Here is a 20141-nt window from a genome sequence, read left to right as displayed (position 1 = left end):
GTCTTGCTAGCTTTAAGCCAAGCTGAAACGTCCTTAACATTTGCTACATTTCTAGAAACCCCATGCAATACTTACATATGTGTTATGTATTGCTGTCTGAAACATTACAAAAGGGAAAATTTCAAAGTCAAACAAAATCCCAATTCCTCATAAGCCTGCAAAATTGATTTGAATATTCATTTTCCACTCACAAACAGCACATAGACAGTGTTTTTCTTTTTCTTCTGTTGTTGTTATTCTCTTGAAAATATTACAAATGGATTAATTATAGGACAACGATACTTTAGACAATATTTTTTTACGATATTTAAATATCATTTACGTGTTATTCTGTGATTGATCTATATGATTATTATTATTGATTGTATAATAATTTTAAACCAATCACAAAATAACACATAAATAATATTCGTGAAAAAGATATTATCTAAATATCATTTTCCTTCATTATAACCTATGCTCAAGATTTTTTGCTCATGCAATCGTTGTCAATCTATTTCTTTGGTCAACTTAAAAACCATCTTTAACTCCGTTGATTGTTTTTCTGTTTATAAAAGGACAAAATTTCAACCTCCATTTTAACCATTTTTTCTGACGAAACAATCAATTTTTCTGAAAAAATCTCACTGTTCTGCAAATTGGTGCCGGACAGATTTAATATTGATTTTTTTTTTCTGCTGTTTCTATTTGTCTGTCATAACTTGCAGAGTTGCTGATATGGCAAATATCTGTCAAATGCATTTATCTTTTTCTTTCTTTTAAATTAAGGCAGAGTAAATACTATCTCTAAAATAAGTCAAACTCACTTATATGTAAGAAAAAAACATATTATTTTTTGAATTTAAATAAGTTCAACAAAAATATTTTTTCATTTAGTTCTTTTTATCTTCTTTTTCCTTCTCAATCAAACTAGTCTATATTATTTATACAAAAAAAATATTATCAATCTTTTGACATTCATTTAATATATTTTTTTTCCTTGAAGAGTATAAAAGTTCGATTAATAATAAGATGACTTATTTATATATATAATCAACATTGTTATTCTTATTACGTTATGTAAAATTCGCAATAAATAGTATTAAATAATTCACTGACAAAACTAAATGGAAGAGAAACTATATTTTGTCATTTAGTAAAGTGTTTTTATTACAACAAAGTAGAGTGCTTAATCTACATACACATTCCAAATAATTTATACATCTAGTTATTAATTTTATTTTAATTTGAATACGAAAGTATTCCTTATGAAAATAAGCATCGAGAATTGATTCTATTAAACCGATGTATATACGTGTTTATTTGTTTTTAGATGTTTTTTATTTTTATATGATTATATGTTATTTGATGAGAAAACCCTAAAATAAATACTTCGACATTCAAATTAATAACTTGCAATGAATCGTGATACTATAATAAATGAATTTACTAATATACTTCGTGAATAATAATTATATATAGTATCTAATGAAGGTTAGGCCTAAGATTTATAAGTTTAATTTGTTTTCTTAACTTAATTACCTTTAATTTTCTACTATTTAGTTGTGATTTATCTAATGTTTTATCGAAGTATCTTTTCACCATTTTATTCAAAGGTGACATATATGTCGAAGTGTCTTTTTTCTTATATGTGAATAATTAAAAAAATTAATATAAGGTAATAGTGACTTATTTGTCATTATGCTGCAAAATATTGTTATTTTGTTTGCTGTATTTTATTTTTATCTCTTTATGTTATGCTTTATGTTACACAAAGATTTTGTATAAATGTAATTTATCTTGTTTTTTTTATTTTATGAATAAACACGTCCATGTCTTGTTGCGTTGTGCGATAGTGTGATCCAGCTGCTTATTTAACTCTTACTTAGAGTAACAGCTACTATAAATATTTTTAATTAAAAAAATTCTACTCTTTCTGCATAATGGGTTACCTAATATTTGACTCAGTTTCAATTAACCAATCATATAAGGATAACCCTATAATAAAATAGAGTTTAAACAGCTAGTTTTCACATTCAAAATTTTATTTATTAATTATATAAGTTTTGTAAACAAGTGGTTTATTATTTAATTCTTTAAATATAAAAGAAATAGCATTTACTTTATTTTTGTCCAATTTATTCACCGTCTTAATTAGTGTTGGTGAATAATTAACATTAATAGCTTGATTACAAAAAAAAAAATTAAACCTTTAACATTTGAATTTAAGCACCAATTGAGTGAATTAGCTGAAAATTCAAATTCAAATTGAAACTATGTCTTGATATTTATTAATATTGGTAAGTAGCAGTAATTGCTAATATCTTTTAATTAGTAATTAAAGTGGGAAGGAAAATTAATGCTAAACTCGATGAACACGTAAGACCATTAATTAAATTCATAATTTTGTAAGAAATTATTGTTATTCTCAATCTTCTTTGATTTCACGGCTCAAGGCCTGTAATTACGGCGTTAACTAATAAACACGTTACGGATTTTAACGCTTTATTTTTGTTTTCTAAGTTCATTTTGACATAGTTCGTAAAACATTTATTTAAAAAATAAAATTTAAGCAGACTTTTAATTTTAAAATGTACAATAATTATTATTAATAAATATTATTTGGGAATATATATATATATATACACCGTCTGCGGAAACCGGAAACGGAAAACTGGAAGAGGTTCTCATTTGGTAGCTATATTTTTATATTTTATTTATAAGTTCGCTTTTTGCAGCGGAGAGTGTGTTAACGGTTGAATACCGAATTCAAACGTACCTTAATTTATTTATTTAATAAAAAGTTGATTTTGTTGATTATGATATTCGAGTCTGCAATTGTCATGTGCTGGACTTTGTCTTCTTCTTCACGACTTTACGTAGGACTGGGAACACGGTTACACCCATACGTTAATTTTAAATATTAACTATTAAATATTTAATTAATCTTTTATTTTCTTAACAAAATTACTATCAACGCGTAGAAAATCCAATAACTGGATTTTGTTATTATATATCGGATATAATTTATTTTTGCCGATAAAAAAAACTAATTGCAAACGAAAATGCAAACAAATTCCGGCAAAGAAAAAAAGCAACCGTCGCAATGGACCAATGCCTTCTGTTTTAAATTGCTTATTTCTTATTTTAGTTCATGTTTAAGTTGATTGTTATGTAATGTATATAGATAAAATAACATCTAATTTATTAAAATTATTTTAATATATAATTACGTTTTTTACACGAATAAAAACAAATGATATCTTACCCTAATTAAATTAATTAATTAATTAAGTGTAAGAAGAAGGTGACCGCGGCGCATTCGTGTGGGGCCATGTTACCCGTTTGTCTTCGCTGGTTGGCTCAACCAATAAGTTTAAATTAATAATAAAAATAAAAATTAAAAATTAAAAAAAAAAGAGAAAAAAAAGTGACAGTGAGACTGAGGAACAGCTTCAAAGGTGATAGGTGAGAAAGAGAATCTACGGTTTTTTTCAGATAAAACGCTTTCTTACTTCGACGCAAACCATTCTTCGTTGTCTCATTTTTTTTCTCTCTCTAAACCGTTTTAGAGAGAGAGAGGGAATTAAACATAAGTATAAACCTTGTTCTCTTCGACCTTAATCCTTGCCAAGCTTCTTTGTGTGTTTTGATCTCAATTTTTTTGATTCTGTAGCTGTTCTCAGCAATGTCAACAGCCCCAGCGCCGTCTTCGCCGCCGTCCAACAGCACCGCGCCTCCGCCGTCCACCCCGTCGGCACCACCGCCCGCCACACCTTCCGCGCCTCCTCCTGCGACTCCGTCGTCACCTCCACCTTCACCTCCGTCATCTCCGCCACCAGCGACTCCCTCCGCTCCTCCGCCGGCGACACCTTCTTCGCCACCTCCGTCGACTCCGTCTGCTCCTCCACCGTCTACTCCTTCGACTCCATCCCCGCCGTCAACCACTCCACCATCGAGTTCTCCTCCCTCGCCTCCGTCTAGTTCTCCTCCCTCACCGCCGTCGGGGTCTTCACCATCGCCACCTAGTAGCGGCGGTGGCGGAGGTGGCAGCACTCCAAGTCCACCGTCTCGGAGCTCGCCTTCTCCTCCGTCCGGATCGAGTCCAACCACGCCTTCGCCTCCGCCGTCGTCTTCATCTGGTATTTCGACTGGTGTGGTGGTCGGAATCGCCGTGGGGGCCGTCGCGATTCTTGTTGTGTTAAGCATTCTCTGCATATGCTGTCGGAAGAAGAAGAGAAGACGCGACGAGGAGTACTATGCTCCGCCGCAACCGCCGAGGGGACCCAAAGGTGAGTGAGCTTTTTGTTTTTGTCTTTTGACATTTGATCTAATAATGTTACTGAAAAAGCCTTTCACGGTTTTGCTAATTTTATTGATTTTAAAGTTTTTTCGTAAATTGTGCTTGGTTTCAAGATGTTCTCAATTTTTAATTCCTTAGTCGATTCTCTTACCGAATCTTTTTACTTATGGAAGCACATTATGAACCAGGTAAAACTAATAGCATGTATTTTCTGACACTTTGTTTCTAGTTTTTTTCTTAGTTGTTAAGGTTTGTTTGTTTGTTCTGATTCTTAAAAAAAATGAATGGCTCCTTTGTCTTCTGGTGATCTTCATTAAAGACTTTTTTTTTTTTTTTTTTTTCATTTAGTTTCTCCAAGAGCAGATTTTAATATGCCAGACATATTTCATTTAGAAACTGTTCTTACTCTTGAAGAAAACGATAATTACTTATTTGATGGTGTTCTGTTCATAATTTTTAGATGATTACGGTGGTCCGCCGCGTCAATGGCAACACAATGTTCCTCCTCCGCAAGATCATGTGGTTTCAATGATGCCTCCAAAGCCAACACCTCCACCGGCTCCGGCTTATGCTGCTCAACCTCCTCCACCTCCGCCTCCTTTTATCATCAGCAGTAGCGGGTCTGGATCAAACTATTCAGGTGGCGAACCACTTCCGCCTCCTTCTCCGGGAATTTCATTGGGGTTCTCTAAGAGCACTTTTACCTACGAGGAGTTGGCACGAGCAACAGATGGATTCTCTGATGCGAACCTCCTCGGACAAGGTGGATTCGGATATGTTCACAGAGGAATTCTTCCCAATGGCAAGGAGGTGGCAGTGAAGCAATTGAAGGCTGGAAGTGGGCAAGGGGAGCGTGAGTTCCAGGCTGAGGTTGAGATAATTAGCCGTGTTCATCACAAGCATCTTGTATCTTTGGTTGGATACTGCATCACTGGGTCCCAGAGGTTGCTTGTTTATGAATTTGTTCCGAACAACACATTGGAGTTCCATTTGCATGGTTGGTACTCCTGATTTTTGCTTTCCATCACAAGATTCATTTAAAAATTCTGTTTGGTTGGTCCATCTTTTCTGCTGAAAGTTGGCTAAGCACCAACTTCTACCTCTTGCATAATGCTTTTGATGGAAGCGGTCTTCGTGGTTGTTTGCACTGCAGGAAGAGGACGACCTACCATGGATTGGCCCACAAGACTAAGAATTGCTTTAGGATCTGCTAAGGGACTGGCGTATCTTCATGAAGATTGTATGTTTTTCACCCCTGATTTGTTTTCTTCTGCTGTTGTTAATTTATTTATGTCGACCTAAATCTTTGTTACCATTTTCTGTACGTTCAGGTCATCCTAAGATCATCCATCGTGATATCAAATCTGCCAACATCCTTCTGGATTTTAAGTTCGAAGCAAAGGTGTGTTGTTCTGCCACATGTCTTTCTCACAACAGCACAATTTGATAAAACAGCTGTTCATTGTTTTACCCGATTTAGTCTAATTGATAAAAGTCATAAAACCCGCTTCCATTGTTCACTTTTATAATGTTATTTGAAATTGTGATCGAATTGCTCTTTATTTTGTTGACAGGTTGCAGATTTCGGTCTTGCTAAGTTTTCTTCTGATGTTAATACTCATGTTTCTACACGAGTGATGGGGACTTTTGGGTAGGGACACACTTTCTTCTTTCTATCTTTTTACGAACCTTGGATTTATCATTGTGGAAAGTAGCTTGTGTAATAATCTGTTTTTCATGGACGAATTAACTTACGCTATTCTTTAATGACACGAGAGATGGATAAAGAGAGTACATCATAGCTAAAAAGTCTCAAACTTTCAACTTTACAGTGGACTATTTTATGTCTCTGTGGCGTGGCATGTGTGATTGTTGTCAGTTTTCATCGGTCTTATTGCTGTCAAGTGTCAACAACAGTTTATAAGGAAAATCAAGAACAATAATCTGGAACAAATATGTTGTTATTTGAATCTCACGTGTCGTGCTTCAATTATTACTTACAGGTATCTGGCTCCAGAATATGCTTCTAGTGGAAAACTCACAGACAAATCAGATGTTTTCTCCTATGGAGTCATGCTCCTTGAGTTGATAACTGGACGGCGACCAGTTGATAAAACTCAGACATTCATGGAGGATAGTTTGGTAGACTGGGTAAGTATTATTTCATTCATCGATCCTGGGAATTATTACTTTTAACTCAGAAATTCACTGTGTATGTATGCATTTATGAATTCATATATTAATTTCTTAGTTACAAGTAGCCAAGAAATAGAGAGCAGAACATGGTTCTGCAGAACAACTCTTGACTAAATCCATCTTTATCATATCACAGGCTAGACCTTTGCTCACACGAGCTTTGGAAGAGGATGATTTTGACTCTATTATTGACCCAAGGCTTCAGAATGACTATGATCCTAATGAGATGGCACGAATGGTGGCATGTGCCGCAGCTTGCACACGTCATTCAGCAAAGCGCCGACCAAGGATGAGCCAGGTAAATCAAAGTCCTTTGTTGTCATTTTTCATGTAATCAATATGGTAAGTCATACATAGGACAGTATTATGTCTTGCATTTTTTTGGTACACATAGAATGAAGAATCTTGAATTGGCCTAAGAAACGAGATCATGATCCTTGTATCTACAGGTTGTGCGTGCTTTGGAAGGAGATGTGTCTCTAGCAGATCTTAACGAAGGAATCAAACCTGGACACAGCACCATGTACAGTTCTCATGAAAGTTCAGATTATGATACTGTACAGTATAGGGAAGACATGAAAAAGTTCAGAAAAATGGCACTGGGAACTCAGGAATATGGTGCAAGCAGCGAATACAGTGCAGCTACAAGTGAGTACGGTTTAAACCCATCTGGTTCGAGCAGTGAAGCGCAGAGCCGCCAAACCACAAGAGAAATGGAAATGAGAAAGATGAAGAACAGCCAAGGTTTCAGTGGAAGCTCTTGATTCTTATTAACTGTTTATGCCTTTATCTTCTGTATAAATCTATCTATCCTTCCTTCATTTCTTTCCAATGCCACTCTTGATTGCTTTTTACTGACATCTCTCGAGAGACTTACCAATTACTATAATTTTTTTTCTTTCCCAAATTGATAATCTTTTGAATTGTATTTATCAGGGTATACAAAAAAAATAACAAAGGTCCATTCTTTATTTTTTTTTACCCTTATTTGGCTATTCAGCTATATAATGTTGGAAATGGATTGCTGCATCAAACCTTGTTTCACAATTTCCATTGTTGCTCGTGTGTCAACTTTTCTGTTTGTTGAAAGTGGGCTGGTTTTGTCAAACGTTGTTATCAACTTTGCGTGTCTCAAAATGAAAATGTTTTTTTTTTTACTTTTTACCTAAATTGATTTCTCCCAGAAGACACAATGAGTTGCACCCACGTTGTTCGACGGCGCATGTTGTCGTGTGGGAACTGTTTGAGTCAGCCTGCAAACGTGGGCACAACAAGTTAAGAGGTTTCATCAAAACACGGTGTGTCTGTTTAGGAGTTTTCAAAAATTGAAATGACTAGGTAACAGAAAATGATAAATTTAAGGTCGACATGGTCTTTAAACATGGAATACCATTTGCGGGATGATTAATTTTTCTGAAAAAGCTTGGTTTATTGAAGAATTAATCTTGGTCAGAAAAGACCTTAGGTTATAGACCTAGTCATACTTTTAAAAGTCGCCTGTGTTATTTTGGTTGTTCTGGCATCTGAAAAAGGGTATATATATATATATATATATATATATATATATATATATATATATATATATATATATATATATATATATATATATATATATATATAAACAACATTTGAAGTGTGAGATGGGTTGAATCATTAAACTAAAGATTGAGACAGCGAGAACAAAGTAGCTAATGATTGCGTTTGGAGAAAGAAGAGATTTTGGAGGCTCCAGCAACCCCACACGGTTTCTGCAAAGTCAGCATGCGCATTCTCATCATCAACTTAAAAAGGAGAAGGATTATGATATGAACTGTCTCAGCTCCACTTTCAACAAAAAGGAACCTTGTTTTGAACATTTTTTAAGTGTTTATAATCACTTTTCCATGTTTTTAATTTGGAAGACTGTTAGATCCAGGAAGTCTGAAATTCAATATGTTGAAAAACTGTAATGTTTTCAATTATTTTAAGATGAAAATTCTTCAATCACTGAATTTTTTCTTTTGAACCAAATTATTCTTTAAATCTTTAATACTTCTCCAAAACATCATCACCAAAATTTTTAAATAAATTATGATGACTATTAGCTTATTCCAACATCTTATTTAGTTCTCACATGTAATTTTATAATTTGGTGATGAAAATTATCATACAAGTTATAGTTAAATTGTAAAATCATACGAGAGATGGAATTTGGACCTATTTGCACCAGATCACCACAACCAGTTCTATAAATGAATTTTAATTTTCCTAAGGCTACTGAATTAATTTATCCATTTCTATATACAATATTTCACATTTAGAATTTTACTTTGATTATAAAACAGTAATTACATGGGTGCACCATCAACATTAGAAATTAAAGTCGAATTTACATGTGGTTATCATAAACTAGGCTGCTGTACTCAAATGAGTCTAGGGAGTGGAAAAGAATCAATTGGGATAAAAAAAAAGAAAGTGGTTTAGAAAATATGAAAGAGAATTAGATACCATCTATATTATTAAATTGATATGTGGAAGAATAATGCTCCTTTTTACCTATTTTGAACATGAAAAAGGATTGGAATACATATATCTCTTTGCATCAATTTGTCATCTTCTCTTATGTCATTCTCATGGCAATAATAGTTTTTCTTTTTGGATAAAATTTTTTGCATGGTTGATTTTCAAATTAAATAGAATAAGAAAAAAAATATTTTGACATAAATTTTTTGACAATATTTTAATAAAATATACGTCATTTTTTCACTTATTTATTATTTATTTATTTTTATACTAACATTATAAATTTAACGAGAAAATAAAACATGTGCTGTATTAAAATATTATAAAAAATATATGTCAACATATTTTTTTTATAGAATAATTATGCTTCAAACATAATAAAGATTGTTTGACAACATTTTGAAGACAACACATTATTTTCTTGAATTTTTAGTACGATAACACGATAACAAATAAATAATAAATCAATGAAAAAAATATTTGTATAAAAAATGTTCTAAAAAAAATCTGTGTACAAATATCTTATCTCCTTCAAAAATTGTCTAGTTGAAGAATGTCTTATGCTTCCTTGGTTGGTTCTTCTTTGAATAAGGAACTCCAAAATCTGTTATTTTATTTCTTTCCACTGCTGCTTGTTGTGCAGATGCAGTGGCTTCATCATCATATTTTGTTTGTGCGAGTCATCCAAAGTTGTAAACAAAACTTTCCATTTTAATTAACAGTCCAAAAACCATAATTTTTTCATTCAAGTAAAGAAACTTGAAAATTGCCATGAATTTTGTTGTAGATGTTGCAGTATTATGGCCATAATATCTTTGATTTTTTTTTTCTTGGTGTAAGAACCACCACTTTGTTGGTACTATTTTGTAGCATAAAATAACATATAGAAAATGAGAAAGATAATTTGGAAATGAAAAATATTTCTTCACACACCTAAATTTTTTATATTATTTTATGATTGTATTATGTATCAAATTAATATAAAATATAAAAGTGTCTCATTATTAGTCTGTGGAAATTGAGGTGATCTCTCTTTCTATTATTTTCTTTCTAGCTTGAGTGATACATTTGTAGTACATACAAACTTTCTTAAAATTATACAATACTAACACATTATTGAACATATATATATTGAGAGAGAAACACACAAAGTTAGGATCTTCACTCAATTATAACCATAGAAATTTTGGCATCTGATGATATTACCATTAACATTCCCTCTGTGCCCTCCATAGTTGGCAATGGTTGCTGCATTTCGCTGCCTACCAAAACGTGGTGGGAAGGGAACAACATCGTCTTCAGATAAGGGAACATCATTGTTGTCTTCTCGTAAATTATTAATAACATATAAATCTCGGCCTACCCGAGCACCACAACCAGACCCTCGGAAGCTTCCAGTATTCTCAATGCTTACTGCATTTTGTCGCCTCCCATCGTGGTTGTCTTCACTATCAGACTGCAGAAACATTCTGCTATGCTCCCTCTGAATGTTACGACAATGAGGGCACATGTTTGACTTCCAAATCCCAGTTCTATTCACTTCATCGAACATGTATAATAATGCAGAAACAGGGTGTGGATCAGGACCCTCCACTGTTATATCAAACTTATCATCAGAAATTCCAACCTTTGTCACAACAGAAAATCCAATATCTGTTGTTTCACTTGATCTGTTAACAGCCACTGATCCTTTACTACTAACAAAATAGTGTGCTATACAAGAAGCATTATAAGAATTAGAATTATAATTGTTTTTCTTGCCCTCCAAAACAAGAAGACCACACCTGTTAGCAGTGCCATACAAGTAAACGTTGGTGTTCGTAACACCACCCCATGCATCAACGTTCTTCCTTGTCTTCGTCCACGGGATGGAACACTGAAACGCAAAAGATAGGCAAAGGAAATCAGTTCCCATTTTTATTATCGGCAGGCGTAGGCCTTTTTTGTCTGAACATATTATGCTGTCATGGAGTAGGAACGATAGGAAGTTGATATGGCCGTTGCAAATACTCCTTTCTAACCCGAGTTTGCACTTTGACCCTTCAACGGTGTATAATACTTCTGCTTTTTCGGTATAATCTCCATCAACAGAGCTGTGAGAGATATATGTCTTCATGTTGATGGTAGCATCTGTTCCCAGTTGAATATGGGATGGAAATGGAAAGCTTCCTCTTTGACGGAGAAAACAAGCAACGTTGTTGTTTCCCATCTTTTTTATTTGTAGGATAGATGCAGCACACCACAAAATGTTGGAATGGATCAGTCGAAGAAGGTAATGTGCAGTTACTCAAAAAACTAATGGAAAACTCAAGTAAACTATATACATATTGTGTTATGTAATGAACATGGTTGGGATGTTCATATCCCAAAACTATAAATAAACTGATTATAGAATCATATTTTCACTCTCACTGAGGGAAGCGTTGTTCTTCCGCTTATTATTATAATTCATTAGCATCTAATTCTGTCTATTATTTTTCCAAACCACTTTTCTTTTTCTGGTGTTGACGCTGTTTTTTATTCTTCCACTTCTTTGATTCTTGATTCATCTACTTTTCGATTCTATAACGCAGTGTTAGTTTCTTTTTTCAATAGTATAGTTCCAAAACCAGTTTAGGGATGGTTTTTAGCACAATTCAATTCTAGTTTTATAATCACTTTCTCTTAGTATTTTTTATAATTTAAATTGAATTTATAAATTTTTTAAATTAATAAAATATATTCTGCAACCAAATATATTCTTGTTTGAATTATACTTTTAGCATGAGGTCCTTTCAGAACTCCTTTAAATTTATACAACATTCAATATTTTATTATTATATATTAACTACAGCATAATAATAATATTTTACTTTGAATATTAATGACTTAAATTTAGTACATAACATATGCAATTGCTAAAGACCGGATCATGTCACATGTTTTATATTTATGTAAAGTTTACATTGAAATCTTCATTTAAGACATGTTTATTCCATTAGGAATCGTGATTATTAATAAAGCTGGCAATATATTCAAATATATTTATGTTAAATATGAAATAGTATATAACTTTATGGATATTATACAAGTATTTCAATATTTCATCTTAAAGTAATATATTTGATATAAAATAAGTAAAATCTAATCATTGATTAATTTTATAAACTATATCCAAATGTTTTCGTCATAAATTCAACAGACTAATCACTCATCAGTATGATTATTAATTATATCAATTTAAAATTTACAATTTCCTTCTAAAAACGTTTTGTTTTTTTTAGTTTTTAATAAAGAAGCTACTAATTCCTAATTTTACAAATGTTTTTTTATTATAAATTCAACATACTAATCACTCATCAACATGATTATTAATAATATCAATTTCAAATTTACAAGTCTCTTTCGAAACACGTGTCTTTTTTTTTTTTTTTTTTACCTTTTTAATATAGAAGCTTCTAATTCCTAATTTTTTTTTCTCTCTCTCTCTCTCTCTCTCTCTCTCTCTCATAATTTTGACTGTGCTCTATAACAGGTTTTACTACTCACAAACTGTGGAAAAAAAAATCAAACCCATATTATGGCATCTGTTTTCATTTAGAAAATATATCTGACTGTCGACTTGGTCTTATCAATTATAGCTTATTTCTATAATACACATGCATCTAAGTGTTACTGTTTTACAATATAAAAGTCAATTTTAATTTATTTATCTCTTCATAATATTATCCGTTCTTGTCAATTATAGCTTCTCAAATTTATTTTTAATTGTTCATGTTTGAAGTTAGCTAAGATCGTGTCTTTAAACTATATATATATGTTCAATTCTCCATCATACACTATTATGGCATGGATGACTGTAGTATTGCATCAATTTTATTTTATTTTTACCTTGTTTTCTTTCGGTAGATTAAAAAAATACAAAGAAAAAGTTTCCCACTAGATAGAAAAGAATCAATAAAAGTGAAAGAGTCAAACAAGTGGAAGAATAAAGAATAATAAAGATAATGATATGGATATTGTGAAAGAATAAAAAAGATTTTGATCTTGATCTTGCCAATGCTAATGCTATGTGTGGCACAATATTTTCTTTATATATAGTAGCAAAGCAATAAATGATCGATATGAACAATTGATGTTGGTTTTTCGTAGTGCTTGGATTTTATAATCCAAATTCGAGAGGTGTCAAATCAAAGATTAAAACAGAAAGTGAGGGTTAACTCTTAAGACAGGTCAAGTCGGACCAAAGATTGAGACAGGTCGTGTATGATCGAAGGTCGAAAAGGGTCAAGTGAAGCCTAAGATTGAGACGAGTCAGGTCAGACAAAAGGTTGAGACGAGTCAGGTCAGACAAAAGGTTGAGACGGGTCAGGACTTGTAAAAGGTTGAGATAGTTCGACCGAATTTGGTTGGGACGTCCATGATCAAAATTCAGTTGAATTCAACCAAGTCGGCTCTGAACGAATTCGACTAGGATGACTACGCCCAAAACTCGGTGGTGTCGACCCTCCTAAAATTTGGCCGAGCTGGTCTTGATCGAAATTCAGTCAAATCGGCAATACTAAAAAATTGGTCAAATTTGGTCGAGGTGGCCACAGCCAAAACTCTATCGAGTCAGTCCTAACTGAAATTCGACTAAGATGGCTGCTAGTCAAAAATCACAAGTGATAAGTGACACAGTCTACTGCTTGATAATTCTAAAGAGTAGAATTCTTAGAGAAAAGTTTAATAATTTTGAAAAAAAAATAATTACTAAAGAAATTGTGTGTTTTAATATAATTCCTTTATAACAAAATTATTTAAATTAAAAATATTTAATTTTAAATTAAGTTTCACTATTTTTAAACTACTGATGCTTCTAAAATGTCATTTTTATAAATAACGACCTCCGTAAATAATAATATTAGTTCTGATTATAGCTATATATATATATATATGACATGAATTCATAAATAAATTATCTAAGGTAAATAATTATCTGCAGAAAAGAGTTGCCGTTGACAAGTAGCTAAGAGAAATCATCGAGCACCCTCCCAAAGTTTGATTTTTATTAAGATTCTTTTTAGTATAGTATACTCTAATAACACCTTAAATCTATATAGTATAGTATACTCTAATATCACCTTAAATATATATAGTTTCTATAATCTGATTATAATGGTGACACCTGATTTTCTGTCTTAAATTTGAATGAAGAATTCAATGTTTGTCCATTTCTCTTACATTGATAGTGCACCGTTTCCTATTAAGAACAGTCAAAGATTATGATTTTGTATAAGATGTTTAGCCAAAAACAAGCAAGATGAAAGTGGTTGAATCCAACCCAAATGGATTAAATGTCTTTGTTTATATGATGGCTTTCAGTAATATAGCTACAATAAACAACATGTTTTACTGAAGTTTTCACATTGATATTGTTCCCTCGTAAGTCACAACCTTTTTCTTGTAACCTACGACTTCTGTATTTTGTGTTGTATTTTTCTCATATCAATGTTGTGTTTTCGTGTATCTATATTTTTCATATCAATGTGAATAATTACGTTGTTGGTAAAAAATTCATCTTTCATCTTGTTTTGCAATCTTACTTTTATAAACTTCATGATAGAAAATGGTTAGGAAGAGTTAAAATAAGATGAAGTAGACTGAGAATAAAGTAACTTTTTTGTTATTGTCAAATAATGACATAATTAAAGTGGTTATTAAATTCTTCAAATCTTAATCATTAGGAGTATCAACAATCAAATACTGAAATTGAAAATTTAAACTAATATTTTCTTACTAAAATCGAAAGAATAAAATTTGTTTACAAGAATGCATATTTCCACAATGTTTATTAAAATCTAAGGATTAAAATTTGTTAATTATTAAACTAATATTTCACTATGAAGTAAAATTAGAGTTATCTTTTTTTCTTTCTTAAAAAATAAAAGAGAAAATATGAAAACAAAAATAATAAGTTTGTGTCTAACTTCTTTCTACCTTTAAAAACAAAAAGAGAATATGTAAGAATGAGAGATCAAGACAATCTAAGAAAAACAAAAGTACACAAATCTAATAGAAACTCTCATATTCATTTATCAGTAACTTAGAACTTAACCAGTGAGCACATGTCATTTTGTGATAACAAAACAATAATAAAATTATAATTATAAAAATAAATATAAATAATTTTTACAATATAATTATAGATAGTTTTTACTCATTTTTTGTAGATTTTTATATATTTGGTAGATGATTTGTATTTATTTAAATTTAAAAAATTGTTAAATTAAATGAAACGATAAGAAAAAATACAACACATTTTATCTTTAGACTTGAGATACATTTGTAGTACATTCAAACTTAAAATTCTACAAGACTAACACATTATTCAAATTATATATTGAGAGAGAAACACAGAGAGTTAGGATCTTCACTCAATTAAAACCATAGAAATTTCTGCATCTGATGGAACTACCATTAGCATGTCCTGTGAACCTTCCATCGTTGGCAATGGTTATTGCATTTCGCTGGCTACCACGTGTTGGTAAGGGAACAACATCGTCTTCACTATCAGACTGCGAAAACATTCTGCTATACTCCCTCCGAATGTTACGACAATGAGGGCACATGCTTGGCTTCCAAATCCCACTTCTACTCACTTCATCAAACATGTATAATAATGCAGAAACAGGGTGTGGTTCAGGACCCTCCACTGTTATATCATACTTTCCATCACAAAGTCCAACCTTTGCCACAACAGAAAATCCAATATCTGTTGTTTCACTTGATCCGTTACTACTAACAAAATAGTGTGCTATAGTCACTGCCTTGGCAGTAGGTTCATGATAATCTTTTCTCTTGCACTCCAAAACAAGAAGACCACACCTTTTTGGAGTGCCATACAAGTAAACTTTGGTGTCCGTAACACCACCCCATCCATCAACCTTCTTCCTTGTCTTCGTCCACGCGGTCGTAATAAACTCATCGTACAGGTCAGTTTCAATTTTGAATATCTGCAGGCATAAGTGTTTTTCTTCTGAACATATTATGCTGTCATGGAGTTGGAACGATATCACGTGGACATTGCGGTCAATGCAAACAATCCTTCCTAACACGAGTTCGCACTCTGACCCTTCAACGGTGTATAAAACTTCTACCCTTTCGTGGAATCCCTCACCAGACCTGTAAGAGCTAGATGTCTTCATGTTGATGGTAGCATCTCTTCGCAGTTGAATATGTGATGGAAATGGAAGACTCCCTCTTAGACGGAGAAAACAAGCAACGTTGTTGTTTCCCATCTTTTCTGTGTGTAGAATAGATGCAGCACACCACAAAATGATGGAATGGATCAGTTGAAGAAGGTAAGGTGCAGTTATTCAAAAAACTAATGGAAAAGTCAAGTAAACTAGGTACATATTGTGTTCTGTGATGAGCATGGTTTGGATGTTAACATGCCAAAACTATAAATAAAGTGATTATAGAATCGTATTTTCACTCTCACTACGGGAAGCGTTGTTGTTCAACTTATTATTATAATTCAGTAGCATCTAATTCTCTGTATTATTTTTCCAAACCACTTTTCTTTTTCTTGTGTTTATGCTGTTTTTTATTCTTCCACTTCTTCTTTCTTTGATTCTTCATCCATCTACTTTAACAGTATAGTTTCAAAACCAGCGGGTGGTTTTTAGGACAACTCAATTCTAGTTTTAAAATTACTTTCTCAAATTTAATTAATACTATCCGTTCTTGTCAATTATAGTTTCTCAAATTTATTTTTAATTGTTCATGTTTGAAGTTAGCTAATACTAAAATCTTGTCTTTGAATTATATATATATATATATATATATATATATATATATATATATATATATATATATATGTAGATATATTCAATTCTCTTCATTGTTTCCATCATAAACTATATTATGGCATGAATGACTGTAGTATTGCATCAATTTTATTTTAGTTTTACCTCATTTTCATTCGGTATAGATTCAAACAAATACAAAGAAAATATTTCCCACTATGCAGAAAAGAATCAAACAAAGTGACAGAATTAAAAAGTGGAAGAATAAAGAATAATAGGGATGATAGAGATCTTGTAAAAGAATAAAGAAGATTTTGATCTTAATCTTGTTAATGCGATGTGTGAGGCACACTATTAAGCAATAACTGCTAAATGATCAATATGAACAATTGATGTTGGTTTTCCATAGTGTTTAGACTTTATAACTCAAGTTCGAGATTAGTTAGACCAAAAGTTAAGACAAATCAAGTTTGTATCAAATGTTGAGACAGGTTAGGATGAATCAGAGATTGAGACAAGTTGTGTAAGATTGAAGGTCGAGAAGGATCAAATTGAATCTAAGGTTAAGACAAGTTGGGTCAGACAAAAGGTTGAGATAGATTAGATCTTGTAAAATGTTGAAACAAGTTTGGACCAAAACTCGATTGGAACGTCCACGATCAAAACTAAGTTAAGTCAGTCGTGATTGAAATTTGGCCAAATTCAACTGAAATGGCCATGACTGAAACTCGATCGAGGTCTGCCCCAATCAAAATTTTGTTGAATTCCCCCAAGTCAACCTCGAACGAATTCGACTATGATGACTATGCCCAAAACTCAATGAAGTCGGTCCCTCCAAAAATTTGGTCGACTTGGTCTTAATCGAAATTCAATCAAGTCGGTCCCACTAAAAAATTGGTCAAATTTGGCAACAGGTGGCCACAACCAAAACTCTATCGAGTCAGTTCTGATTGAAATTCGACTAAGATGACTTTACTAGTCAAAAATCACGACGGTCACAATCGAAACTAAGTTGAGTTGATCCCGATTAAAACTCAACCCTTTTTAAAACATTTTATTTTACAAACTTAATAAATTCAATTATCACAATTTAAATTATTATTTTAAACACAAAAATTTAATTAAAATTTTGATATTAAATCTAACATAGAAACATAAATATACACTCGGCCATTAATTTAATATTTTTCTTATTTTTTTTCTTCGGATTCAAACAAATTCAAAGGAAGCATTCCCTACTCCACTTGATAAAAAAGAATCAAACAAGAGATGATATTGATTTGATGTTGCTAGTGCCATGTGGATTTTATGTAGTGCTTGGACTTTATATTATTACAAGATGTTTCTATGTCTTTTGTTAGCATTTTATCTTTCGTGCGTGTGCATGCCTCGTGTTTCATTCTCCAAATAATACAACTACAAAAATAAAAGAAAATTTCTCAATACAATGTGGTATAAAAAATCTAACACAGTGGAATGTAATTTGGAAATTGAGGTGATCTCTTTCTAGCTTGAGTTTATACATTTTGTAGTACATACAAACTTTCTTAAAATTCTACAAGACTAACACATTATTCAACATACATATATATTGAGAGAGAAACACACAAAGTTAGGATCTTTACTCAATTATAACCATATGGTGCATTATGCATAGAAATTTCTGCATCTGATGTAACTACCATTAGCATGTCCTCTGAACCTTCCATTGTTGGCAATAGTTGTTGCATTTCGCTGGCTACCAAGACGTGGTGGTAAGGGAACAACGTTGTCTTCACTATCAGACTGCGAAAACATTGTGCTATGCTCCCTCCGAATGTTACTGCAATGAGGGCACAAACTTGGTTTCCAAATCCCAGTTGTATTCACTTCATTGAACATGTGTAATAAATCAAAAACAGGGTGTCGTTCAGGACCCTCCACTGTTATATCAAACTTTCCATCACAAACTCCAATCTTTGTCAAAACAGAAAACCCAATATCTGTTGTTTGACTTGATCTGTTAACAGCCACAGATCCGTTACTACTAACAAAATAGTGTGCTATAGTCACTGCCTTAGCATCTTCATGAGAATCGTTTTTCTTGCACTCCAAAACAAGAAGACCACACCTGTTTGCAGTGCCATACAAGTGAACTCTGGTGTCCGTAACACCACCCCATGCATCAACGTTCTTCCTTGTCTTCGTCCACGTGGTGGAACACGTAAAGAAATGGCACGCGCGAAGCAAACCAGTTTCCGTTTTGAATATCGCCAGGGTTTGGTTTTTTTGGCTTGAACATATTATGCTGTCATGGAATAAGAACACTACCGAGTTGACCTTGCCGTCATTGCAAACGTATCTTAGTAACACGAGGTTGCACTTTGACCCTTCAACGGTGTATGCAACTTCTGCGTCTTCGTTGAATGCTCCATCATGAAACCTGTGAGCGATAGATGTCTTCATGTTGATGGTAGCATCTGTTCCCAGTTGAATATGGGATGGAAATGGAAGACTCCCTCTATGACGGAGAAAACAAGCAACGTTGTTGTTGCCCATCTTTTTTGTGTAGAATAGATGCAACACACCACAAAATGATGGAATGGATCAGTTGAAGTAGGTACATATTGTGTTGTGTGGTGAGCATTGTTGGGATTTCATATCCCAAAACTATAAATAAACTGATTATAGAATCATCATATTTTCACTCTCACTAAGGGAAGCATTTGTTGGAATTTAAGAGTATTAGAGACAATTTTTAGATTCTTGAAGAGTTACGATTATTCATGAAAAGTTACCATTCATGAAGAGTTACAATTATTAATGAGGAGTTATCATTAATGAAAAGTTACAAGCATTCATGAAGAGTTACCATTCATGAAGAATTACAATTATTCATGAAGAGTTTTTATTCATGAAAACTTACAATATTTCATGAAGAAATGTAACTAATCAGAATCTGGTATCTCTTGGATTGATGCCTGATCAACATCTATATAAAGGGATCCTGTGCTCTACTGGAATGTATTCAGTCATTCTCTTAACACACAAATCAATTCTTGAGAATCATATTCTTGTTTAAACGGTAATACTAAGAGTGAGTATCATCGTTGTTGTTCTTCTTTGTATCTCAAAAGNGGATTTCGTGATCCCCTCCACTCTTATAAGGGACGAAATATTGCTTTTAGGAAAGTGTGTACTCACGCCTAGAAGATTATATCAAGTCTACATTGTTGTTCATCTTGTTTCCCTAAGTTATTGGAAAATTGTTCCAACAGTCTAAAAGCAATAAATTCTCTAAGATGACAACAATTTGTGAGATGTCTGCAAACTTCCACAAGTTAGACAAGTTTGAAGGTGTTGGTTTCCGACGATGGAAAAAGAAGATGCATTTCCTTCTCTCGGCTCTAAAC

General features: G+C 32.6%; 2 protein-coding genes across 2 annotated transcripts in view; one reads left to right on the top strand and one right to left on the bottom strand.

The window, feature by feature from the left end:
• Positions 1–3496: 3496 nt before the first annotated feature.
• LOC106772862 (proline-rich receptor-like protein kinase PERK1) lies at positions 3497–7512 on the top strand. Its single transcript, XM_022782980.1, has 9 exons — positions 3497–3575; positions 3656–4271; positions 4743–5279; positions 5436–5522; positions 5614–5684; positions 5857–5933; positions 6286–6433; positions 6615–6776; positions 6928–7512. The coding sequence occupies exons 2-9, from the start codon at positions 3668–3670 to the stop codon at positions 7240–7242; spliced, it is 2001 nt and encodes a 666-aa protein (XP_022638701.1). The 5' UTR covers positions 3497–3575; positions 3656–3667; the 3' UTR covers positions 7243–7512.
• A 10716-nt stretch (positions 7513–18228) lies between these two features.
• The window catches only part of LOC106772067, a 20518-nt gene continuing 18605 nt past the window's right edge, over positions 18229–20141 (bottom strand). Inside the window, exon 2 of the mRNA XM_014658223.2 lies at positions 18229–19194. Within this exon, the coding sequence (XP_014513709.1) occupies positions 18397–19194 (798 nt within the window). The 3' untranslated portion in view covers positions 18229–18396. The remainder of the gene's footprint in view (positions 19195–20141) is intronic.

This window comes from Vigna radiata, chromosome 1 (genome assembly GCF_000741045.1).
Source record: "Vigna radiata var. radiata cultivar VC1973A chromosome 1, Vradiata_ver6, whole genome shotgun sequence".
Lineage (NCBI taxonomy): Eukaryota > Viridiplantae > Streptophyta > Magnoliopsida > Fabales > Fabaceae > Vigna > Vigna radiata.
This window is presented reverse-complemented; position numbering and strand designations above follow the sequence as displayed.